At 41.0% G+C, this 26,367-nt stretch overlaps 1 protein-coding gene across 1 annotated transcript in view; it reads left to right on the top strand.

The window, feature by feature from the left end:
• Positions 1–14,389, top strand: part of LAMA2 (laminin subunit alpha 2) — a 609,129-nt gene extending 594,740 nt beyond the window's left edge. Inside the window, exons 61-65 of the mRNA XM_089530405.1 lie at positions 2,449–2,604; positions 5,594–5,747; positions 7,307–7,437; positions 9,017–9,239; positions 12,775–14,389. Of these exons, the coding sequence (XP_089386531.1) occupies positions 2,449–2,604; positions 5,594–5,747; positions 7,307–7,437; positions 9,017–9,239; positions 12,775–12,932 (822 nt within the window). The 3' untranslated portion in view covers positions 12,933–14,389. The remainder of the gene's footprint in view (positions 1–2,448; positions 2,605–5,593; positions 5,748–7,306; positions 7,438–9,016; positions 9,240–12,774) is intronic.
• Positions 14,390–26,367: the final 11,978 nt, after the last annotated feature.

Here is a 26,367-nt window from a genome sequence, read left to right as displayed (position 1 = left end):
TAAAAAGAACGCAAAATGGCAGTGACTACAGAAACAATCAATATAACACAGCAGAGCTTAGGGCAGTCTTTTATCCAGACCTTTCACAGTTGTATAATGTAAAAGATCACCTGAGCTAGGAAAGGTACTTTGCTCGCACAGTGGCTGGGTTCTGGGGGCTGCAATCCCCAAAACAAATAATAAAGAAAGAAAGAATTTCCATTCTCTAATTCAGACATTAATGCTATGTAGATTTCAAATGCTGTTTTTCATCAGTATTTTGTTAATGAGCTGGCCAAGGATGTCTGGTTGTTTCTTGAAAATAGGGGAATGAATTGGGTGGGCTCTAAATTAGGAAGGATCTTTTTGTATTCCCTCTTAGGAACAAACCAGTAAAATTCTCCCATTTTCTTGAGGTCCTCGGTCTTCAGCTGGTGATTTGAAAACTATTCATTGGGTTGTCGTCTGTGATAATGGCAGCTACTACCATACAACTATATGGGAGATGGAGGGGGCTTAGTTTTTCCCAAATACATTCTTGAACTGAAAATATCAGACTGCTCTGTTCTATATTTAACCTAGGTAGAGATATGCCACTTTTTTGTTTCTGCTCTTTGCTCCTATTGGACAAAATATACCAGGAGCATCTGTTGAATCCACCCAGCTTATGAATTTCTTCCACTCCCACAAAATGGAGACAGGAAAAAATTACCATGAAAGGAACCATGCCCACAGTCTGTACTTTTGTTACAAAAGAGGAAACCCTTAAAGTAAACAAGGTTTGGTTACCAGTCCTGAAAAATAGCAAGCTGAAGACTCAATAAATGCAAATGAGAAATCCCCCAGGGTCAGGGATTTCCCAGAAGACAATGAGCACTAATCAAGCAGACATTAATCCTCTTTTGCAGACCCTCCTACCCTGAGACCTACCATTAGCAACAGAACAGTACACATGCAAATCACTCCTGCCTTCCCAGGTCACAAAGTATACACACACACACACACACACACACACACACACACACACACACCCCTCCTTTCCAGGCAAGCATTCTCTGAAGATGCCAGCCACAGATGCTGGCGAAATGTCAGGAAGAAACTCTTCTAGAATATGGCCACATGGCCTGAAAACTCCACAAAAAACTATGCACTTTTGTTGTTTGCCATTATCCTAACCTCATGAAGATTTTTCTTGAACAGCATTTGTAGTCAATGCATATTTGGTTGTCAAAATACATCTGGGTTTCTTTTTGTAAGAGAAAACTGCAAAAATTCACATTGACCTTCGTATTCCTGGTATTAACTGGATGGAAATATAGCTTGGAAATTATAGTATCCATATGAGCCAATTATAGTACCTAATTTGAGCCAATACTAAAATATGTTCATTAGCTCTTAGAACTACAAAGTAGTAATTGTTGGAAGCATCTAACAGCATCAGATAGACCAGGATTAGCATTAAGAAAGTGTTGCCCGTTACAAACGGGGACCCTAGGACGGACTCAGTCCGTGCTAGGGTTAGAAAGGGGCGTCTCTTCCAGACGCCCCCTAACCCTAGCACAGACTGAGACCGTAACAAATGGCAGCGGCCGTTCCACACGGCTGCCGCCATTTTGACATAACGTCCGCACGTCACGCGGCGGAAGTGACGCCGTGAGTGCACGACTAGCGCCTCATGGCGTCTCTTCTGGGCTGCAAGAAGGAGTGCGATTTTCGCGCTCCTTCTTTGCTCTGTCCGGGAACCGCACCATTTGGCTGCTGCAGTTCCTGGACGCAGCAACCGGCGGCGGCAGCAGACCACCGCAATCCGGAGGTCTGTAACGTGCCTTAGATTCTCTAGGAGGGAGAGTGTTAGCCTCTCTAGTCTGTATTCTAGAATTTGGGCAGCCTAATCATTGATCTGCAATGTGTAAATTGCTGAATTTATGCAATCCCATACTTCATTGAGAGTATGCAGTAGTAACTTTAGTGGCACTTAATTGTGACTAAATCTGAAAAGGATTACATTGCACATACTCCTGTATATCCTTGGACCGAGAAAGACTGGATGAAGACTATTTATCCAAAAGGAGAAATTATAGAACAATTTTTTTAAAAAAATCTCCAAAGTATTTTGGACGATAAATTCCAGTGACCACGCTGGCTAAAAAATCCTAGGTGCTGGGGCATTACTGGGAGCGTTTTTGTTATACCAAAAAAAAAAAAAAAAAAAATTTTCCAAAGTGTTGCAGAGCTAGAAAAATTGATAATCGTTTTAATCTGAGGGATGTTACATAACATTTCCTCGCTCAGCTATGGAAACCCATTGGGTGGCCCTGGGAGAGCACACTCTCTCAATGTCAGAAGAAGACAAACCTCCTCTGAATAATTATTGCCAAGAAAACCCTATGGCAGGATTGCCATATGTTAAAGTTGATGTGAAAGTACATAGCAATAAAGTAGTAATAAACTAAATATCTTTTTTTTCAGATAAAAATATTCCGAAGCAAACAAGAAGGTGTCTTGTTAGTTGATGGTGCTACAAACAGGACCACTAGCCCAAAGAGAGCTGATATTTTGGATGTTGTGGGGATGTTGTACATTGGAGGATTGCCCATTAACTATACAACTAAAAGAATTGGCCCAGTAAGTAAAGGAAACTTTTCTTCATTCTTCTTTTAGAACCCAAGCAGATTTTTGCTACTGTATATCAGCTGTCCCCATCATCTTGTTCATGTTGTATCCACATTGTAGGGGGGGGAAATACAGTGGCCCACTGTATCAGCGGACTAGCCTTCACTGACTCAGATGTCCACAGATCATCCCACCCCATTATTATCAATGGCAGTGTGTTCATGCTGCTGTGCCAGTGCGGTTGCATGCATGTCACCACCCATTGGGTAGAATAGCACTGAAACGTGCACTTTTTTCCTTAAACCACTGGGGAAGCCTGAAACTGAAACCCCACGGATGGTAAGTGTGTGCTGTACAAGTTGTATCCAGATTGATTTAAAAGACTAGAAAATCCCAGAATCTGTCCCTCTTCTTTTTAGTTTTATTTGTTTATCCAATATTTTCTGTCAGCTTTCAATACAACAACAACAACCAATATTTTATTTCTATCCTGCCTGTCCCATAGGATCAAGGCGGCTTACAATAATAATAAAATTCATACAGTATAAAAATAATCCCACTATCCTCTCCCTCCCTTAAGCAAACAACATCATATTTCCCACATAACAATAATAAAATACAATTTAAATCATTAAAATAATCAGAGATTGGAAAACGGGAGAATCAGTAAGATGGTCCATATCAGTGGGTATCCGAGTGAATTATTCTGGAAGGCCTGTCGGAAGAGATCCGTCTTGATAGCCTTTTTAAAGCTATCAAGATTGGTAATAGGTCAGATCTCTTCTGACAGGCCATTCCATAATTTGGGAGCGGCAGATGAAATGGTCCTTTGGGTAACCACAGCCAGCCTAGTTTTTATTGGCTGCAGTAAATTTTTCCCAGGAGGACCTAAGTGCATAGGGAGGATTATATGGAAGAAGGTGATCGTGCAAGTAGGTTGGACCCAGGCCGTGAAGGGCTTTAAAGGTCATCACCAACACCTTGTACTGTGCCTGGAAATTAATGGGGTGCAGATACCAAGGGCCAACTGTACATTTATTTTGATTTACCATTCAGCAGTTGATTTAATGGGTCTACTTTAGCTATGATGAGGCATTGCCTGGCATACTACATTGCAGTTATGGATTCATAACCAAGAGTTACAGGTCTGTAACCGTTCCATATTCAGCTATGTTTTGTATTCATGATCGTGGTGCTACTGCCCTGAGTGATGGAGATCTGTTGTGCAGTAAGGGGGTTCTTCAGGACGATGCCATTCCCAAGCTGAAATACAATGAGGAGAAACCAGATCTTGGTGCTTCTCTTCATTGCACTGCAGTTCAGGGTGGTAGGAGACTGGGAACGTCATCCTGACTTTCCCCATTTGTGCTGCAAACCTCCATTGCTCAGAACAGCTCCCTGGAGTTTAAGGTAGGCTTGAGAGGGCATTTCCTTAGATCATTAGTACCTATGGCCCAGTACAGACCATTGCGGTTTGCGGCGGCCTGGGGCCAATTCTAGGGTTCTGGAGTGCGCAGCATCTGCATGATCGGAACCCTAGTACATGACAGAGGCACCATCTTTACACACTGCCATCCACACAACGTGCATGTTGATGACATCATGTGTACACACGTCCAAACAGCGCAATGCGTGCATAACACCATGATGCCCCAGGCAGCAAATGGCGCTGTGGCAGCATCATGAGAAGGAGCTCCTTTTGGGGGTGGATTGTTGTTGCAGCCGTGTAGTTGCCGCAGGAGGAGGAGGAGCAGGAGGAGGAGGAGGAGGAGGAGGAAAGTATGGCCTCTGCCCGCCTCTTTCTTCTAATCTGTACTGGGCCTATAGTGATTATAGCTATATAGCTACAAATGCAATGCAGAATCGCAACCATTATATTTATTATTGACTGGGAGAGCTTGGTAGTAATTTTTCCACTTTGGCCAAGTGCTCCCTGGTGAATGCTTTACATTAAATGACATAGAAATTAGCTGATTGGCTAGATCACTAACACTGAATTAACCATCAAACTCATGGTTGCCAGTCCACCAAATCTTTAAAACTAGGCCGGAAGAGATAGCCTACTTAACTACCAAACAAATTTGAAATCAAAATCCTACTTCTTTAAACACACAAACAGAGAAAGAGAGAGGCCTTCCCTTCTTCACTATCCATACTCAGAATGATTTTTTTAGTTGTCAATAGCTCTCTCCAAGCAATAAAAACACTTGTAAGGTAGACAGGTTATTGACAAACTGCCCTCCAGTAAGAAGCCTGGCACTCAAAAGAGATATTTATTCTAAATTGAATAGGATAATGTGATGGTTCAAGGATTTGTTGGAAAAGAAACATTGGCAATGATCTTCCAGGGAAGGAGCTAGCTGTCTAGCCTTATATATTTACTGCTTACAGTTTTTCTTGGTCCAAGCCAACAACCATTCTCAGCAATTATTAACAACAAAATTTGACCAGAGAATGAATTTGTGTTAAAGACAAGGCCATATATTAGGAAGGACAGGGAGCCAGCTGTTGGACATATCAAAGTTGCACTGGCAGGCAGAAATGTTTTCAGACTAGTACAGTGGTGTTTCACCCATTCTTGTCATGGTGGTATGCAGGTGAGATACACAAATGCTAACTGTAAATGCACACATTCCCTTTTGTGCAGTTATCCTGGGTAAAATTCTCAAAAGGGTGGAGCATGTTACATTTCTGATATAATTCATAGTTCTGTCATATATTCTTATATCACATATGTTCTTATAACACCACATCTTTAAAAAGTGACCAGGATTTTGTGTGAATTCATTCTTAGAATGTAAGACTATATACAATAAACCAAGATTTATCACACTCACATTCTGTAGAACAATAATGTAAAAAGGCTAATTTATTTCACCAGTGAACACAAATGAATATAAATGCTAGGTGTTCCAATGTGCCATATTTGAACCTTTCAGTTGCAGGATCAGACATTTTGGGTAACTGTGTATTAACATCTTTATTTTTCATCCTTGCCCAGGTCGTTTACAGCATTAATGGCTGCATGCGAAATTTCCAAATGACTGAGTCTCCTGTTGATCTAGATAACCCTACTTCCAGTTATAACGTGGGAAAGTGCTTTGTCAATCCACAAGAAGGAACCTACTTTGCAGGAACAGGGTTTGCCAAAGCAGGTACTGTTGTGCAATAAACAGAGCACTAGAGGATTTTCTAATTTTATTCTTTAGGCCTTCTTAAGTAGACAGTTACCAAAGGAAGCACATTGGAGAATAAAGACTGAAAAGTGAAGGAATCAAAGTACCATGAATGCTCCTGAGGAAGCCAAGTTGAAACTAGACTTGTTTAATGACAGTAATAACTGGACTTCCACAAGATTATGGCTGTTGTGATGATTTGGTGTTTGTTTTTGAAGGATTCAGAACAAGCAAAAATCTTCAAAACTCTTTCTAAAAACATTCAAACATTAAAATTACTTATGCAATCATTATTATAGTTCTCTCCGCAAATATAAATAGATTTGTTTTAATTGTTCTGTTATTTTTATGAGTGTGATGTGATGTGGATCCTCATTTCTCTTTTAGAAGTAAAATTGTGCTCCCATTCATGCAAGAAACCTTTCCTGCCCACCCCACCCCACCCCACCCATGCACCCTCCCATACTGTGCCTACCTCTGAGGTGTGGATTGCTATCTTGGGAATGATGTGGGATCTGGTGGGCTGCAGTTACAGATAGGAACAGACTTGCTAGAGAGATCATACATGTCTCCTCCCAGGAATAGAGAGGAAACAGGATTCAAGCCTGTGATCACACAACTGTGCTTGCCTTTAATTGCACATGATGAGTCTGGCAGCGTTTCCTATTTATCCACACACATATATGAAGTTACATATACATGCACAATTTTTCATGGCACCCCTACTAAGTGCTGAGCCTCCCTTCTTCCTCCCATCTTTTTCATGCACATTCCCATAGCACAACATCAATTTTTGTACCTCCTGGCATTATCCTTAGCCTGCTTTTGTTCTAGTGGAGGCCATTATATGACCCTCCAGAAGTTGTTCAAGGAAGCATTTCAGCAGTCGGCATGGCCAATGGTGAGAAATGCTGGGAGATGCAGTTCAATAACAACAGGAGTGCTGCATGATTCTCACTCCGTTTTAGGAGAATTTACCATGGAATGTCAATTTGCCATAGAATGTCAACATATTTAGCATGAGATTAAGCAGCTGGAAGCTAACATGACCTACCCTTCCTCTCCCCCATGACAAGTGCCCCTATTACAGTAGTTCAAGGAAGAAATATGGGATCATGTATTGGACTTAAGGTGGCCATATATTTGCTGGCTTCAATACAGGAACAGGGTTCATGGATTTGTGAGAAGCTGCATAGAAAAAAAAAACTTAAATTGGTGGAGAGTCTCAACAACCATACAGTAGCAAGCAAAGAAAAAGTGCTGCATGCCAGCCTATACCACAGGAAACAAAGAATTTGGACATTATGCCAGTGTCTCTCCTTTAGTAAATCCAACTACTTACTGTAGGTAAGAACTCTTAGCAAAAACTGCATCCCATTACACTTTTTTTTGGTGAAAGCTAAGAGTTGGTATCAGATCACCATTACTAACATTATTATGAACAGCTTTGTATGTGTCTGTGTGCAACAAAGAAAAAGGTCAAGGTGATATTATTTGGAGGGCTTTATCTTATTCTGCTTTTCTTCCTTTTTCTTCAGTTGGAGCATTTAAAGTGGGGGTAGATCTGTACATAGAATTTGAGTTCCGCACAACTCAGCCAAACGGTGTTCTGTTGGGAATTAGCAGCCAGAAAATGGATGGGCTTGGCATTGAATTGGTGGATGAAAATGTGAGTATGGAATCGTCACAATTGTGCTCGAGTATATTCTGCTTCTTAACTATTTTATGATTCTGTCCTCCATGATTAGTCATATCTTTGCACCACTACTAACAGAAAAACATAAGCTTCACCCACATTGCTATAGTTGCTAACTGTAAATATGCTTTGTTCTTTTTGAGGCACAGAAAGAGTACCTCTCCTCACATACAATTTACAGTTCTTTCAAAATTTGGACTATATCTCTCAGAGGACCCTAACCAACCTGACCAGGATTCTGAGAGTTGTACCCTAAAAAAATATAAAGCTAGAATCCAGGGTTTAGAAAAGGCTGTTTGTTTGTAAAGTCGAAGGCTTTCATGGCTGGCACCCATAGTTTTTTGTGGGTTTTTCGAGCTATGTGGCCATGTGTTCCTGACGTTTAAAGTTTAAAGTAAACAAGGTTTGGCTACCAGTCCTGAAAGATAGCAAGACAAAGACTCAACAAACGCAAATAAGAAATCTCCCAGCAGACAATGAACACTGTCAAGCAGACATCAATCCTCTTTTGCAGATCCTCCACTCTGAGGCCTGCCATTAGCAACAAAAACAATATTCATGCAAATTCACTCCTGCCTTTCCAGGTTACACATTATATATACCCAAGTCCTTTCCAGGCAAACATGAAGATGCCAGCCACAGATGCTGGCGAAACGTCAGGAAGAAACTTTTCTGGAACATGGCCACATAGCCCGAAAACCCCACAAAAAACTATGGCTGTTTGTTTATTTGTTTGTTTACTTAGACTATACTCCTAGCAGGGCTAGGATTCTGAGATATGTAGTCTTATAAACTGATTTTTCAAAAGTCTTAGTGCCCCCTATATATGTACATTTCTTTAAATTATAGACCAGAGCCAGACTGCTGTGCTCACTTTCACAGCTGATGACTCATTTTAACCCCAAGCCAGTTAGCACAAATGGATTACCAAGATTTCTGTAATGAAATTTATGTTTGCCTTTTAAAAATCTTCCCATTGGTCTATTAAAATATTTTCTAGTGGGAATTTTGCATGGACCCTGTTACATTAATGCTCTGCTCTACGTTTAATGGATGTTTTTCAAGTTGTTCGTGTTTGTGCAAACACTGTAATCATCAAACTCATTGCAGAAATACTGTCTTGTGTCTATTACCCATATTAGAGTTTGGCAGCAATGAACTGACAAGCTATATTGCTCATAATTCTGAGCTTTCCTGCCAAGATTGGTCCTTCAGCTGCAAATTAATTTCAAGTGGATTTTTGAGTACAGCACAGTTTCATACATTTATGTTGATTAAGTATTTAATCACTGCTTTTATTGAAGAGGATAACTGAGGCACTATTGCTTTTAATGGCGGGAGGAAGAGCACTATGAGCATGGCATATAACAGTATAACAGATCCATACAACAGACCCTTTGGCATGCTTAATATACTTTGCATCAAGATGTACCTGTAAGGCAGACTGGATGTGACAGCACAGCAGCCAGGCCTGCAATTAGCAGATTATTATTTTGTTTTGTTTGTATAGCTAATTGGTTTTCCCTAATTATTTTTGTGATTTTTCCTCTAGGTGATGTTCCATGTCGATAATGGTGCAGGGCGGTTTTCTGCCATCTATGAGCCAGCGATATCAGGTAGCTTGTGTGATGGTCAGTGGCACAAGGTTATTGCACACAAAGTAAAGCATCGTTTAATGCTGACTGTGGATAGCCACCATGTGGAAGGTATCAGCCCAAATGCAGCTTCCACTGCAGCAGATACTAATGATCCTGTCTTCGTTGGAGGATATCCTGGTGAGTATATAACCTAGGCATCCACTAGTTCATAAATATGTTTCAGTTTCATATGGTACTTTTACTGGGATCAAGAAACGTAAGGGGTATATACCATCTGGAATGAATCCCGGTAAAACAAAAGCTGGTAAGTGCAGGAGGAGAGCTCACGTTGACTGTAGCCTCCAGTCAGAGACATTCCAAGATTAGACAGGCAGTTGAACATTTTTCCAATATAAGCAATTTCACAATGGACTCCTGGCAACAGCAGATTAGATTGTGGGGCATAGGGAGGCCCTATGGACCTCAGCAACTGGGCAACCAAGGATCTATTTGGCTCTGTATTGGTATATCTCTGTGCAGCATGAGACTGGCTGGCATCCTGTATGACTCAATCATAAAATCATAGAATAGAATTGGAAGAGACCACAAGGGCCATCCAATCAAACCCCCTGCCATGCAGGAACTCTCAATCAAAGCATACCTGACAGATGGACATCCAGCCTCTGTAGCATAATAGTTCTGCATGTGGAATTGTACTACAGCTGGCCATTCATAAGCCCCACATTTATTATAGAGCAGCAATCAACAACCATTCTGAGCACAGTGGAGATTGGGGAGTGAGCAGCAAAATCACCTAGCTGTGTCCCTGTAGCCAGATTCAAAAGTATTACCTTATCTGCTAAGGTCTGCTGGAGTCCTCCGGAGGGCTCGTAGCCAGATATTTCTCCCATATCCTCACTCTCTACCAGGCACAGATTAGCCATGGGGAGTGGTGAGGAAGCTTTACAATAAATCTGTGAGGTCCTTTGGTCAGTGCAGAGAGAGAAAGAGAATAGCAACTTCCACAACAACAAAGGTATACACCAGTGTAAGTTTGACATCTGTTTGCATATACCACTAACTCTCTACTCTCTATGTACCAAATGGGAGCAGGAGCAGGTCACTCAGATAATACTCCTGATTACTCTTAAGACATCACTAATGGATTCATTTAGAACATTCTGTAAGCTTAATGCAACCAATCACGCATTTATTATCAAGCCACAATTAGCACAGATTATCCCCTCACTCCACTATTCCATACTGTCCCTGACCATGGAAAGGTGATTTGATTAAAACGACCTGGTGGAAAATCTATGGAGTTTATCACACTAACGGGAGGTAAACGAGATTTCAAGTACATTAGAATTTAAACAAAACTTGCAAATTTGGGGGGTTTATCACACTAGGGGACTGCCCAAGTGAAATAAAGCAAAGTTAATCTGAGCACAAAGCAGAGAAAAACGGCAACTTTTTTACTTTCGGGTTGTTCCAAAAGTAAAAAGCTGCTGGTTTTCTCTGCTTTGCGTTTGGATTAACTTCATGTTATTTCACGTTAATTGCGATGTCGTGTGATAAACTTTGGATATTTCCAGGTTTTCTTTGCTTTAAATCTCTTTTAACTCCCATTTTTTCCACGGGATATCGCTAGTGTGATAAACTCCTATGCCAGGCTTTGGTGAGAATTCAGGAGACAGGGATTCTAAAGCTGAGTGCCAGGCCCTCAGGAATACTGCAGTGCAGTCCTGGTTTGGCACATAGAACATAAACTAAACAACACTGCCCACCTCAGAGATCATTCTGTAACAAAAAGATGAAGGTGTTTGCTTCAGTATGTTGTAGATCATTCAGCATATTTTACAAATACATACCTGAAGTATCTGTAAAGATATATGAAAACATTCAAGTTTTATGAGCAACATTGCATGGGTGAGGGGAGAAAATGGATGCACAGGGCTTCTGCCGCTAGATAAGATTTGTCAGCATTTTGTTATTGAAAAGCTTAACAGTTATGGTGTTTGCACATGTGTGATTTGGCTTTGTGGTTTTATCACCCTAAAAATTTGTCTCATACATCTTTTGTTCTGCATGGATAATGGGATCCTGGGAGTATTAGGCTAGGCTTACCAGCCTTGAATGAAGTTGACCTGTATTTCCTCTAACTTCATTTAACTGAGGGGCCTTTTACACTTACAATTATACAGTATCGTGCTTTATTCTACTGTAACTGCTATGGCGACATCTTATATAAACCTGGGATTTAAAGTTTAGTGAGAGGTAGTTTGAATTCTCAACCAGAGGTCTATAGTGCCTCACCAAACTACAAATCCAAGGTTTCCATGACTTGCAGCCAAGATAATTAAAGTGGATTTGCAGTGCTGTAACTGTGCAATGTGAAAGGCTAAATGAGGAGTTTGCAAAGCCTGTGAGCTCCAGATACACACAAATGCCTACCCGACTACACTGTTACCAGTGAGGTCACTGGGTGCCAGCTATCAGTGTATCTGAACTAATTTCTGAGGTACTATGAACAATCTACTCTTTACACTCCACAAGTCTGCAAACATTTAGAATATTTCATCTGTATATATGTAAAAGTTTGTAAAAAATGTACATATAAAAGTATATATATAGATATGTGAACAATAGGGTCACTCAGCTTTCATGGTTAACAAATATTTGATCAGGGAGAGCTACTGTACAGGTACATCAGGCAGAACTACAGCATCTCTTTTCCCTCACCTCCAAACTCTACCTTTTTTTGTCCAATGTAGAACGTCTGCATTCAGTTCAAGACTGCAGAAGCTAAATTGGGCATGTATTGCCATTGTGATCATTGATGTACATATAGAAGCTCACTTGATAGGCATGCACATCCAGTGTGCATTCCACAGCACATTCAATTGTGTAACTTTGCCATTAATCATAAGGGCTGCAATTCATGGCCTTGCTATGGCATTTGTTATTGGCTTATATTCACAGTTCCTAGGTATTCAATAGAGTAGGGAATATTTAGGAATCATAAAAGCCCCCCAGTCCTGACTAAACAGGCAGCAACAGCAGTTGACTGGAATGCAGCTGAGTAACATTTCCACCCCCATCCCCAAGCACTCTCTGGTTCAAGGAACAATTATTACAGTATCCTGCTTCTGACCATCACCCGATCTTCGGGGGGGGGGGAGGCGGGCTATAAATGTTGTTGTTGTTGTTGTTATCACATTGGGAGAGGCGGTGGAAATGTCCATGTATTGTCTCCCAAGTGGCAAGAGAGAAGATCTCCATTCCTTGCAGTGGCTGCTGCTTGATGAATCAAGATTGCAGGGGTTGGGATGAGAGACACTTCTCAGCTATATAATTAAGGTAGTTATGTAGCTGATCTACAGTCATAACCAAAGGTTAGATAACATAATCATAAATCCATATGCAGAGAACTCTGCAATGTAGGCTCAGAGTACAATTTCTGCAAATACAGGACAGTATCAAAACACAGTTAAACAAATATTTATATTTAAATAATTGTAAAAGCACATCAGTAAAAAGAAAAAGGTAGCCCACAATCCCACATTTTTAAAAGTTTCTTCCTCAGCTGTTAGTTAGTTGCCTGAGTAGAAAGGTCTTTGTCTGCCTACCTGCTTGTCTTCCTATTTGGGAAAAATGAAGAATTTATTTTCCTTTTAGAATAGAAAGAGGTTGAAATAATAAATTACTTTCTTTTTCTCTCCTTCCCTATCAGATGGGCTGCACCAGTTTGGCCTGACCACTAACATCCGTTTCAAAGGATGTATTCGATCGTTGAAGCTCACCAAGGGAACTTCTAAACCACTAGAGATTAACTTCAGCAAAGCCTTGGAGATAAAGGGAGTTCAGCCTCTCTCATGCCCAGCAAATTGACATGACATCATCCAGCTCTGATACAGGCATAACCACTTGAAAAGAAGAGGGGGGAAAGAGTATCCCACATTTTTAAGGAAACTGATATATATGCAGTGCCTTTATAATAAAAAAAGTATTTTGCAAGTATTTCTGACTTCAGCCTGTGATATATTCAAAATGGTGCTACTTCAGAGTGTGCTTTTAGAGACAACTATTAAGAAAGAAATTGTTTCCCTTGGAATAAATGAAACAGCAAATTACTCCTGTGTGATATGTCAGTCCTTGCCCCTCAGTCCTTTCATGTGATATGTCCTTTCCCCTAAGTTTGAAGTGAAATTACTTTGCATAGTTTTGAGGAATGGAATTGTATTAATGCAGATCCCTGTTTTCCAAAGTATAAAGTGAGTCATGCTCCCATTGTGTGGATACTTTTAAGTCTTGACAGGCACTGTGTGTATATGCTGTGTACCAACCTTCTAGCCATACTCAGGAACCAACTGGGATATTGTCTGTCACTTGGGCTTTACTATTTCAGGAAACTTTTGGCTGTTGTCTCCAAGTCTGTGGCCACAACTTGACCTGCAAAAAAAAAATAAAAATCAATTTGTAACTGTAATGTGGTTTGATCTCTTAACAGTAAAGTAGTGGAAGTGGATCATTGGCTCCTTTGGCTTTCCATATGTGCCATTCAAAAGGGCAATCCACATGAGGGACTCATTTCAGGTAGGCAGGACTAAGAGATTTTACCTGGAGGCAAGGCATAATGGGGTGGTGAGATTTCCAGAAAGAGTCTTGGACATACTCAAGAGTAATTTCCCAGAAAAAAGGGGGAGAGGAGTATAAACTTTTTTTAAAAAAAAAAAAAACCACTTTGCGTTGGGAATAACAAGAAATGCAGGTACAGTATTTCTCAAGAACCCTCATGTGGTCTGATGCCTATGGCTTTTCATTATTTAATTCCCAACAATGGGTTGTATCTACTCTGCCTGAATGTGGAGCTTGTGTCTCTCTCTGTAAAGGAGACATGTAAATTTTCCCTTTGGCAGCTATTTAGGGAAAAGAGGCTGCACAAGGCACTTCCACATCTATGCTGCTTCAGCAGCATAATGTATCAAATTTCAGTCTGGAGATACTCATCCATCTTTATCTTTGTATATAGAAGCCCAACATGCTGCAGTTCAAAAATGTTCACACCAAATAAACATGCAGAAATCTCATAGTCTGTTAAAGGGGGTGGGGTGGGGGGAGACCAACAATGCTATTGAGGTATTGTCTTCCAGATTCTGAATTTAAATGTTTTCCAAGCACTCTGCTAATTTTTCTATGCTCAGTTTATATAATGAACTGTTCCTGTGATATACAAGACAGCATTTTCTTTGTATGTCTAGGGGTTGGGGGGGGGGGATTGAGAGGACAATGGCAATATTTGCTACCTAGTTTGTGTAATGTTATTTACAAAAAACGTATTGGAATGAAATCCTAATATATCATTTGAATTACAATGCAATGCTATGTGTTTCTTTCAACAATAACAATTACAATAAAAGCATTCACACACAGTGGCCAGAATCCTTTTGGTCCACTACATTGTTAGCAGTGGCAGCAGGAGAAAAGGGTAGTGAATATAGCAGTTGGGAAGAAGAGAAGGAAGGAAGGCATCAGAAAACTAGACTTTTCTACAAACAGACTATGGCTGAGACCCTACCTGAACCAAGCAGAGTATTATGTTCCACCCACACAGTTCTGTGTCCAGCCCACTCTCTGCATATGGAGTGGTCTTCTAACCCCATCCAACCCTGCCTCTCAAGCTATCATATTCCAAGAGGACCAGCTGCTACTACTATTTACACAAGAAAGGTGAGGGAGCAGCGGGCAAGTCAGATGATGTCTTATCTTGGCACAAAAAGAAAAAGACGTGGGAGTGCATTCACACTAACAGGAATCCACTCAGTGCCTGCTTTCTGGCCAGTCTATGGGAGATAGTTACTGTGGCAGTGAAATATCTCCCCTTGAGAGGTGGAAGGGCCCCCTGTCACTCAATTGGACACCACCATTTACTTATCCACCATTTCCTTATTGCTACCACCACATCATCTCCAACTGGTGTTACTTCCAGGATCATTTTGAGGTCCAGCAGAACCAACGGAGGCATATTCCTGTCCAGTTGCCTGCATAAGTCATCCACCAAGTTGACCAAATTGGTTTCTGTCCCATAACCAGATCTGAAACCAGATTGAAATGGATTTAAATAATCCTTTTCATCCTAATCCTTGGAGTTGAGTAGCCACCACTCACTGTACCAAGAAACATGAATTGTAACAACTCATACCACTTGGGAGAGAACCATGGTTGTCATGGAGGCCATGAAGTCCTGTGCCACTCCTGACAGGAAAGCATGGAGATTTGAGGTCTCCCAGCACTAATAGACGAAGAGACTCCAACACCAACTCCAAGGCTAGCTTAGAAAGGGAGACTGTTGAGCAGCGGGATGGGTACTACACCAGATCTACTCTCTATTCTTTAGGTATACACTCACAAGCCCTGCAGCCTGTGGGATAGGGCCTCTGGTCAGAAGAATGGAATCACAATCACCTGATGCTACACAGAAACACCTGGTGAGCATAACTGAGAGAAATCCACACATACCCACTAGTCTCCTCCTGACAAGGCTCTGTGTTATATGTCGGGTTGCCATGCTCATCCAGAATCAAATGCTGATTGGAAATGTCACAGTATTTATAATCACCAAGTATTTACCGCAATTTTTACAATCACCAAGGCTATCCATGCTATTTGAGCTGGGACACAGTTTGGGGACAAGCAGGATTCTTAAGTCCCTCTTCCATGATACTGCAATTTTCTCCTCCCTCTGTATCTCCTTCTGTTCTATAAGACTCCAATGGCTGCTCCCTGGATCTGTTCACCACCTCCCTGCTCTGGAAAACACATCCTTCCTTTATTGGGCAGACAAACAGTTGTTGTCAAAACAACCAGTACAATATGCAGACAGGCAGATGGTAAAAGCAGGTATCAACTCTTGCAAGTTGGGCATGGAGATTTCCTTTTAGAGTTCAATAAGGAAGAATAATCTTTAGTAAAGATCTTTACAAGTTCCAAAGACCAGGTCTGACCAGGTCTGAGTACCTAGTTCTCAAGAGGTCTTTCCTTAGACCCAGACACTAATGAAGAAACAGTCCTGGCAAATCACTCATGCTGCTGTTGATATACTGTCACCTGAGGCAGGGAATAGCCACCCTGGCTAGTTATAAGGTAGTTTGCCACATTCTTCAAAAGGACACCACTTACATATACATTGTTCAGAATAATAAGATGTGTCCACAGTGGGAATATAACTTTTATCTGAAACTATGTTCTTCGATTTATTTTAAATCTTATTAATATTATAATTACCCACAGTATTCTATTTTTCATTCTATTTTTCTGGAACAAAGTTAATACAAAGACAAGTCAAATCAATCATTTGAGATTGTCTCGTCTTAATTGAGAGCATCTTTCTAATAATAAAAGCAAATATCAAATCTCACACAATCTCACTTCTTCTAAGTTGGAAATTAATCATACTGAATAACATGCTGTCTCCTTTCTTTTCTTAATTGAACATGGTGATTTCTTTGCTTCTGACTGTCATTACTAATAAGTACAACCAAGCCAAGTGTGCCCTAGGTCTTCCAAGTACTCATCCAAGTTACGTTTTGATGATGTTCTCAGCCTCAGTTTGATCTACCATCAAGTTCAGCATGCCAGAAATTGTTACCAGAATTGGTCAATACTGACCAACACCATGAAATATTTTGTTTTGATTTGTTTTCAGATCTCCAAGGACTTTATCACATCTGGCTGCTGAGATGCCACAATGATATAATTGTAGGAAATGCAAACATAACAACTTGGGGACAGTCATTTTCACAAAGCTCTTCAAAAGTGCCACAGTGCTGCTATAGTCTTGGGTTCTGTCTTCTGCATGCTGATATTCATAATCCCACATTTCTGCCCTGTGCCCTCCCAGCATGCCTTTAGATCTGTTTATTATTATTATTATTATTATTATTATTATTATTATTATTTGGCAGTCACAGCAATTGATTCAATAAAAAAGAAAAAAATCTGTTTTAAGAAAGAAAGAAAGAAAAAGAGAAAAAAGAAAGAAAAACAGCCTGCTTGGGAATAATGAGGGGGAAGGGGAAGGGAGAGAAGAGTAATCACATTATTCTTGTGACAGCTCGTATCTCAGAACTGTAGCAGGAGGATCTTATCACATATGAATCAATAGTGGGAAAGCAGCGTGAATGAGAGGCACTGACAGATTTTGTCAGTCAATAAAAAGGGGCATTCTAGGAACAGATGGAAGCAGCAGCAGTTACAGAACAGACACAGCATTGTGTATTAAGGTGCAGTCACAGACACTACTGTCCTGCTTTGACAGCCTTGTGTGATAAAGTCCCAAGTGACTCTCAGCAACATTTTAAGAAAGTTTCACATCCAAACTAAGACCTGGTGAAATGCAGGGACAGTACTTCTATGACTTGTCTCTCAGTCATTGTTATATGAGATGTCCGGTAAACTGGATAGTAAAAATCCACAACACAGTTTTGTGAAGCCACAAGCCTTAGGTTTTTACACACAGCCACAGATACACATGCATTAATTATATATGAAATATTGTATACAAGAGAAACACGGAGCACAAAATTCTCTCTCAAATGTTATTATTTATTTTTTGCTGAATTGTTCTCTTCACTATTCAGTGAGAAGACTGGAGTCTGCTATGGCACAAACTGTTCATTAGTTCCATTATGCCAAAAATGAGAGCACAGTTGGCCAGATGGCATATGTAGTTGCTAGGGAACACATAGCCTTCTCTTTCCCTTATTATTTTAATTTAGACCTGCTTGCTTCAAAATAACCTAAGAAATTATTGAAGATTCCTATGAATGATAAGGCTAACTGAAGCCCTGTTATGGCATTACTATTTTAGCTTGACTCAACATGCTATCAAGGGAGCATCTAGTCTCTCCCCTTACTCTGCCTTCTATCACTACTTTCCTCATGTGGAAAATGGTCTGAAGGTCTTCAGACAGGTCTGAAAAGAAGGAGATCCTGCTTGTGAGGAACAAAGATGTTGGAAACTCAGATTCTTTGCTTTTGTGAAACTGCTCCATACAAACAATGTTTCTTTTTCAGCCCTGCCCTTCCACAGAAGGAAAATTACTTTCAGTTTAGAGAATGTGATGACAGAGGAAGGAGGGCTATGTATTCCCCTCTTTGAAAGTTGATTCAACAAGGATAGGTAATGTCTGAAGAATAACCCTTTATACAGAATCAAACCTTTGGTTAATTTAGCCCCAGAGTGGACAGGCATCCTCGCTTTCCAGAACATGTCCTGCATTTCAGCTTTCTGTCCAGGAGGAATTCCTTATGTTCTCCATTTTGAGCATGACTACAAAGCATGAATTGATATGTATATTAGCGTTTTTATCTTTTATTTGGTAATGTCCTACATTTTTCTTGAATGTCCTACATTTTGTGGTGCCTTGTCCTTTACGGTTAGGACACCTGGTCACCCTATTTAGCTCAGGATTGTCTATGTGTACTCACAGCATATTTCTAGCTGTTTTCTACAGCAGCCAGGGGAGCATATTTGAAGTAACATCAAGCAGGGCACTTAATTTGCAGGGGAGGGAAGGAGGGACACCTGGGGCATCATTGTAAAGTGGCAAAAGAATACTGGCAAAGGAAAGGTTCCTTCCCCTCCTCCCATATGACCATGTTATGCTTTAAATTGCCCTCATCTCTCCCAGCCTGCACCACACTCAATAAACAGTCAGCAGGCTGCCATTTAAGTAAAAGAGTGCCAGCTGATGCACTTAAACTTAGTATTTCTGCACTCTGTGTGTGTGTTTTCAAGTACTATTACTGTGACTCATTGAGTGCCATCATGTTCATAGGAGAATTGCTGGGATGTGCAAAGGAAACAGCAACAAAGTTTAAATTCAGTTGCCAAGTTGAACTACATAAACTCTCGGTTTAGCTTCAATTTCATTTCCATTGTTTAGGAATTGTTTGCGCTATTTTAATGGCAATTCAGCTACTTTCAGGGATAGCACATCAGGAAGACATTTCATGATATTTTGCTGCCAGAGTTGCTGCCAGTTTCTTCCTTCACATGAAGAAAATAATCAGAGTGAACAGTGACAATAGGATGGTGTCTTGTTCCACGCTGGAGAACATAAAACTAAGTTAAGGGAGAGCACAGACACCGTCTGTGCATCACACAAACACAAAGTTCTGACTTTTTGTCTGCATAGCACATGCCCCTAGTGACCATCCCTTAGCACAGGGGTAGGCAACCTGCGGCCCACGGGCCGGATCCGGCCCGCCAAGGCCTTCCCAGCGGCCCCCGAGCAGTCCTGCGGCCGATTGCCGCCGATTTCCCCCGTTTTTCACCGCTCCGGGCACCATTTTGTTTTTCAAAATGGCGGCCGAAGTCTCCCGTGACCTCAGGATGTCAAAGGTCACACGAGATTTTGGCCGCCATTTTGAAAAACAAAATGGCGGCGCCCATGTAGCAGGCCTGGTGCAGTCCCTGGAGCACTCCAACAGGGCTCCAGGAGCTGCAGTAGGCCTGCAGCAGGCTCCACCTCGCTCTCCGCCCTCCTCCTCTTCCTCCCTAAGAGCAGGGAAAGGAGGAGGAGGAAGCAGAAGGAGTGCAGAGCCAGGGAGAAAGGGAGCCAGAGCGGCAGCTGCAGCCACAGCAAGGCCAGAGGTCTGTTCATTGGGGGAGGGGGTTAGCTGGGTGTTCTTTCTGCAAACTTCCCTCTCAGCACCCTGGGGATTTTCTGGGTTGAAACTGTGTGCATGCTTGCTGCAGTTTATTTTCAATTGCATTGTAGTAATTTCCTTGCTTGTAACTTTATTCTTAGTCTTATTTATTATTATTACTACTTGCCCTGGGTGTTCTTTGTGCAAAATCCCCTCTCAATGAGAAAGAGCAGGAGGAGGAGAAAGAGGAGGAGGAGGAGTGTGACTTTCCAAAGTGCATTTCTGTGTATTTTTGGTGCATTTATTGCTGAAAGGTCTGCTGTAACAATGATAGTAGTGGAGGTGGTGATGATGATGATGATGCTTCGGTGGAAGCTCCGCCCCGTAGGGTGGAAGCTCCACCCCTGGCATGTGGCTCTGCCCCTGGAGGGTGGAAGCTCCACCCCCGGCTTCGGCCCCCCAGTTGTCTGAGGGACAGCAACCTGGCCCCCGGCTCAAAAAGGTTGCCTACCCCTGCCTTAGCATCTGTTGCTTGAGAGAATTGCGTTACACCATCTAACAACAGGACCAACCCTGGAAAATCAAATAGTGTACAAGCATTTGAGAAATTCAGGTATACCAAATGCCAGAGGCCTGTGTTCTCCCTTATACTGAGTCAGCCCAGCAGCCCATCTACCTGGGGCCATTTCACACTCGACAATCATAGGACTTTGATTCTACTTTACTTCTATGGCAGCATTCTATGGAATCCCAAAGTTTGTAATTTGGTGAGGCACTTGACTAGAGGATATCTGAGGATGCTAAATGTTTCCTCTAAACCTGAAAATCCCAGGATTCCATAGGATGCAGTCAATGAAGTTATTCTACCTCAAGCAACAAATCTTTTCAAATAACATGCCAATTCCCTTTGTGATGATCGCAACATCTTGTCTTAAAATGTACAAGAGGTGGTGATCAGAAACTAAATGTTACAAATACTAGGATTGGCTGTTATTACTAATAGCATTGCCTATCATTACTAATAGCTGTCTGCAGACATCAAGGAGTTTAAAGCACAGCCATTTTTACCCCAGAAAGCTTCTGTCCCTCAAAAATCAGTCAGCTAAGCGTAGCTGATGAATGGCTTGTAGTCGACCTGCGACAAAATCTGCATTTTTGTGTACAATAACACCCGTTCAAGGCCATTCAAGCTTGATCCCATCCCATACCTGGATCGAGTAAAGATGGCTGTGCAATAAAGTCCCAAGAGTTCATTGTACAGTAGCAACCAGACTTGTGATGGCTGCAGTAGAGCTACCTATTGTTACTATTGCATATTCTAAAATGTAAAGTGTGTAGTAGGAACAGATGTGAAGAAGGACTGGGTATGTGTGTTTGTTGAATGACATCTCAACGTTTCTCACATCTGCATAGGTCATTGCAATCGGATGTGCAAGTTAAACACACTTACCTTCCAATGCCCAACGACAAAAAAAACCCCACTCCAAATACAAAATACAAATGTGAGGACATAAAATGTGCTGTGACAAAGAGCTGTCTTTTCCCACTTGAAGAAGCAATTCTAAAAACATGTTGGTTGTATTGTCTAGTTTCATCCTGAGTGAATGAAAGAATCAGAAGTTAGAGACACATGGCACGAACACACACATCTCTATGCTCCAACATCTCACCAGCATCTGCTGGCCACCACATCTACCTCATCCTTCAAAGGATACAGCCAAAGTGAAATGTGAATGTGCAAGAAAGGGAGAAAGAGGGAATCGGCAACCAAAAAGGTTTACTGAAAATAACAATGGAATCCCTTTGTATGTTCATTCCCATTACGTTTTGCAGTGAAACTGCCCTGATTGTTCATAAATATGTCTGATGTGCCTCACTTAGCTTTAACTTTACTGATGATCTCTCACACACACTCCCAAGATTTCCATGCACACTGTTGGCAAATTAAATACCGTAAGATTTCAAGGTACTTCAACAACTCTTGATGAAAGTTGCTCTACATGCCTTAGGATGTTCGGTGTATCAGAAAACCTATATGTAAAAATTGGTAAGATAACAAACAGCCAGATTGGTAACAGGGAGTTCAAAATTTGTATCCATTACACCTATTTTAAAATCCCTACACTGGCTCCCCATCTGCTTTTGGGCACAGTATAAGGTGTTGGTTATTACCTATAAAGCCCTAAATGGCTTGGGTCCAACACACCTGAGGGAACGCCTCCTCCCATATAATCCTTCCCGCACTCTCAGGTCCTCTGGGATGAATCTATTGCAGTCAGAGAGAACTAAACTATTAACCATTTCCCAGAGGACATTTTCTGCTGCCACTCCAAAAATCTGGAACGATTTACCAGACAAGATGCGCAAAATAACATCTTTAGGTGCCTTCAAGAAGGCAATAAAAATGGATCTTTTCCGGCAAGCCTTCCTGAACTGACTTCCAATTTTTCCACTTACCTAATTGTTCCCATTGGATTGAATGATCTTGATTCATTTTATTGGCCATCGGTTGGGAATTGTTTTATTGTTTTATAGGGTGGGAGGGAGTTTGGGAACTTGAAATGTAATATGTCTTTTAACTATTGTTTCCGTGTTTTGTTTTTTGTTTTGTTTTTTAACTTGATTTTATTGTTTTTGATATCTTGTTACCCGCCTCAATCCAATACAGGGAGAAGCAGGATATAAATAAATATATTATTATTATTATTATTATTATTAAAAAGGGGAAGAGTGAGAACACAGCTGTTTTTCACAAATGGGGGTCTTCTTTCCATGCTCAGATTGCCATTGCTGGGTCAAAGCAATACCTCTTCTGCTCATGACACGAATTTGATGCACACCAAGAGAGTTCCTAGTTATGACTAAGGGCAAAGGAAACAGTAGATTACATGAAATCCATTTGTGCACAGACCCTTTTGCTGTGTATTTAAGCAAGGCCATCCAAGGCCATGTGCCTCTCAGACCCTTTACCTATAGCACTGATTCAAAGTCAGTTGAGGGCCCATGGCTTTGCTAAAGCTCATTTGAAGGTAGCACTGTGGGATGAATCAACTTTGCCAAGCAGAGCAAGTCAATCTCATTTTCTACTCTAATGGAATGGAACTAGAGCAGAATGATACATTTAAATATCCTTGTTAGTACTTGGGACAACTCAGCCATGGCAAGGCTTAAAGATCTCTGCCACACTGTCACTTCCAGCTTGTGTAGAAACATATAAAAAGTCTGAAACACTTGTAGCAGCACATGCTTTATGACAGCTCTGCTGACTATCTGGCTTATTGCTTGCCGAGGATCATTGATTTGCCATGCTGGGATGATCACCTTAAAACAAATACCTCTTCATCTGACAAGGAAATATTAAATACGCTTTGAGCATGATAATGCCTGGCTTTGATAAGTGACTACCTTAATGCAGCAGGCAATTTGCTATTGATTTTAATACGAACTGAGATATAACTCTGAACAACTTAATTGTACGATTCATATAATTTCACTTAAGAGTCTTGTTTTTTTAACTGTAAGGATAATAACACCAAGAAATAGTCCCACTGGCGGTAGTTGATGCTTCATCTCCTTTAGAGCATGTGGCATGTGAAAGCATTCAAGTGTCTCAGGCCTATTGGCAGAATATTAAATGCTGTCAGTGCTGTTATGCTGCACTCACTTAACTGGCAGTAAGCTCCAGTGAACTTAGTGAGACTAACTTTTAAGCAGGCATCTACAGGATTGTGCTCTAATGTGATCTGATATAAAACTAGTGATTATATTAAATGTAAAGGTAGACTCTAAGACTGCAAAATTGCATCTTTGTTGTTGATATATAAAAACCTAGTTGCTGTTCCATATAGAACTGCCATTCAACTACAAAACGATAATTCAACACGTATGTAAACCCCATTGATTCAATGAGTCTGCTCCACTCAGGGATAGCCAGTATGGTACAGTGGTTGGAGCGCTGGACTACAACTTTGGAGACTAGGGTTCAAGTCCCTGCTCAGGCATGGAAGCCCACTGGTGAACTTTGGCAAATCAGCCCCAGAAAATCCCAAGGGTCACCTTAGGATTGCCGTAAGTCAGAAACAACTTGATGGCACACAACAAAACAACAACAATTCCACCCATTTGAAAGTCTTACACACAATTGTGGCCAATCACACTTTCTGAATGGGATAATGATGGGATAAGAGTGATGTCATATGAAAACCTTCTTGCGACCGCCCTATAAGAATGGGAAATGGACGGGCAAGGACATTTCATCCCCCATCTGATAATCTCCAGAATAATTTTGCTACATTGGAAAAGGAAGGCAAAACTGATCGGAAGAGGAGGAGCTTCCTCCGGGCTGTCCTGCATGCCCTCTTAGCACTTCCAGTCTCTTCTGGAGGGGAGACAGTCAACAAATCATGCCTTTTGCTGAACTGATTTTTCATTCAGCAAAAGGCATGCTTTGAAATGCTACGAGGGCATGCAGAATGGCATGGGAAAAGCTGCTTCTCTTCCAATAGGTTTTGCCTTTCTTTTCTCATGTGGTAAATTCCTAAGACTGGAGAGCCTTCAGTGTCTTGAGCAGTTGATTACCTCAAGCTGTGGTATTTGGGTGGATATTTGGAATGTGTATTTGTTGTGCTTAGAGGCCCAGAGTTCTTTGGAGTAAGATACTTAAAAGATTAAGTCTTAATTGTTTTGTAGTTCCTTCACTGCCCAAGGCCACAGGCCAACTGTTTTAGCTTTCTCAGATGCACAGAAGAAAACTTGGGGGTTGACTATCTATATTTAGGCCAGGATAATCTAATAAAACTGCCCTAGATCAAGGAATGCTTCTGTTGCCAATATTACTTCCCAGGGAAGAGGACATGACCAGCCCTGAGAGTTTGTTAGCTGGAATGAGGAGTCTTGGGAGGTAAAGTAGCCATTTTCCACTTATTTAAATCTGGTCACCTAATTTACATATTATGTAAATTATTATAATTATGCAAATGACTAATTTACATTCTAGTTTTGCGAATTCAGCACATTAATTTTCCATATTTTTTCTTCCGCAATGTTTCAAATTTCATACTTTTTTTTACAGTTATAATGAGTTGGTCACTATAATATGTGATATATAATGTGTCCCTGCACCACCTGCCTGTACACTTGTTTCTTACATAACAATTTCAGAGAAAAGTGCCTCCACATTTTTCACATTTCCCATATGTCAGCTCCTCCAGGAACTAGCAATGTACTCTTTTTCTTTTAAACAAAAGCCTAGAATACTGGCCAGATGATGATCCAAACGGATACTGGATAACATGCCTATAATCCTGCCATATTGGAGGTATGGCAGTTCCATTGGCAGGCTGCATATACCTTGTGGATCAGAGGCTTTGCACCACTACCAAATGCTATATTATTGACAGCTGCCTAGGAGAATCAATCACACCAATCAATCAGTACTTGATGCAAGTATTTATTAGTGTATCCAAAGATGCTTCTGTCCCTCAAGCAGATTGGGAAATCAGGCTGTGGTCAATATGATGTCAGCATTCATCAAAAACTTCTGATGTTCCTCCCTGAACTCCCTATCATTCAGCAGTTAAAGGCCCCATCTAAGTTAGCAGCATTGGAGCAGCGGGACCTAGAAACGGTTGTACATGCTCTAGTAACCTCTCGTCTTTATTTCTAAAATGCGCACTACATGGGGCAACCTTTGTGCCACATCCGGAAGCTCCAATTGATACAAAACATGGCAGGCGGACTGGTTGCCGGAAAATCCAAGTTCGACCATATTACACTATTTTAAAATCACTACATTGGCTGTCTATTAGCTTCCGGGCACAGTACAAGGTGTTGGTTATCACCTATAAAGCCCTACATGGCCTGGGTCCAGTCTACTTGAAGGAATGTCTCCTCCCATACAATCCTTCCTGTACACTCCGATCCTCCAGGAAAAACCTCTTACAATCTAGAAAGACCAGACTTCCCAGGGGTCCTTCTCTGTCATCACTCCAAAAACCTGGAATGGTCTGCTGGAAGAGATTCGCCAATTATCCTCACTTGAGGCTTTTAAAAAGGCAACAAAAACTTTTCTCTTCCGACAGGCCTTCCCCGATTGATAATGTCCAGAACCACTTGAACCCCCTCTTTTTATTATTTTTCTTATTTGTGGTTTGTTTTTTTAGTTTTGATGTATTGTTATGGACTTTTTAACTATGTTTTACTGTTTAATATTATAGTTGGGAGGGAGGGTTGGGCTGGGGTCTTGTGGGGTTTGTTGTTTTTATTGTTGTATATTGTATTAACTCTGCTGTTACCCGCTTTGGTCCTCAAAGAGGAAGAGGCGGAATATAAATAAATATTTATTATTATTATTATTATTATTCATTGTTATGTTAATAAATAAATAAATAAAACTTGTATTTTTTGTTAAGGAAAAAGCAACATGGGATATACAGTGATTGAAATAAAACTTGTATGTGAGAGTCAGGGTGACTCAGCAAAAGCAATTAGAAGCCACACAGGTGTAAAAGGTAATGTAATTAGCAAGTCCTAAATGCCAAGGACAGAAATGTAAAGTGGATAATTGAACACACCTGAGAATTGTTAAGTGGTCAAGGCTGAGATGATGAAATCATTAATTATGGGTTGAACCAAGAGAACCAATGAGAGTGGATGTACACGCCCACTGGGTGGA

The sequence above is a fragment of the Sceloporus occidentalis genome, unplaced genomic scaffold (genome assembly GCF_023333645.1).
Source record: "Sceloporus occidentalis isolate IW3139 unplaced genomic scaffold, rSceOcc1.0.p SCAF_6, whole genome shotgun sequence".
NCBI classification, from domain to species: domain Eukaryota; kingdom Metazoa; phylum Chordata; class Lepidosauria; order Squamata; family Phrynosomatidae; genus Sceloporus; species Sceloporus occidentalis.
This window is presented reverse-complemented; position numbering and strand designations above follow the sequence as displayed.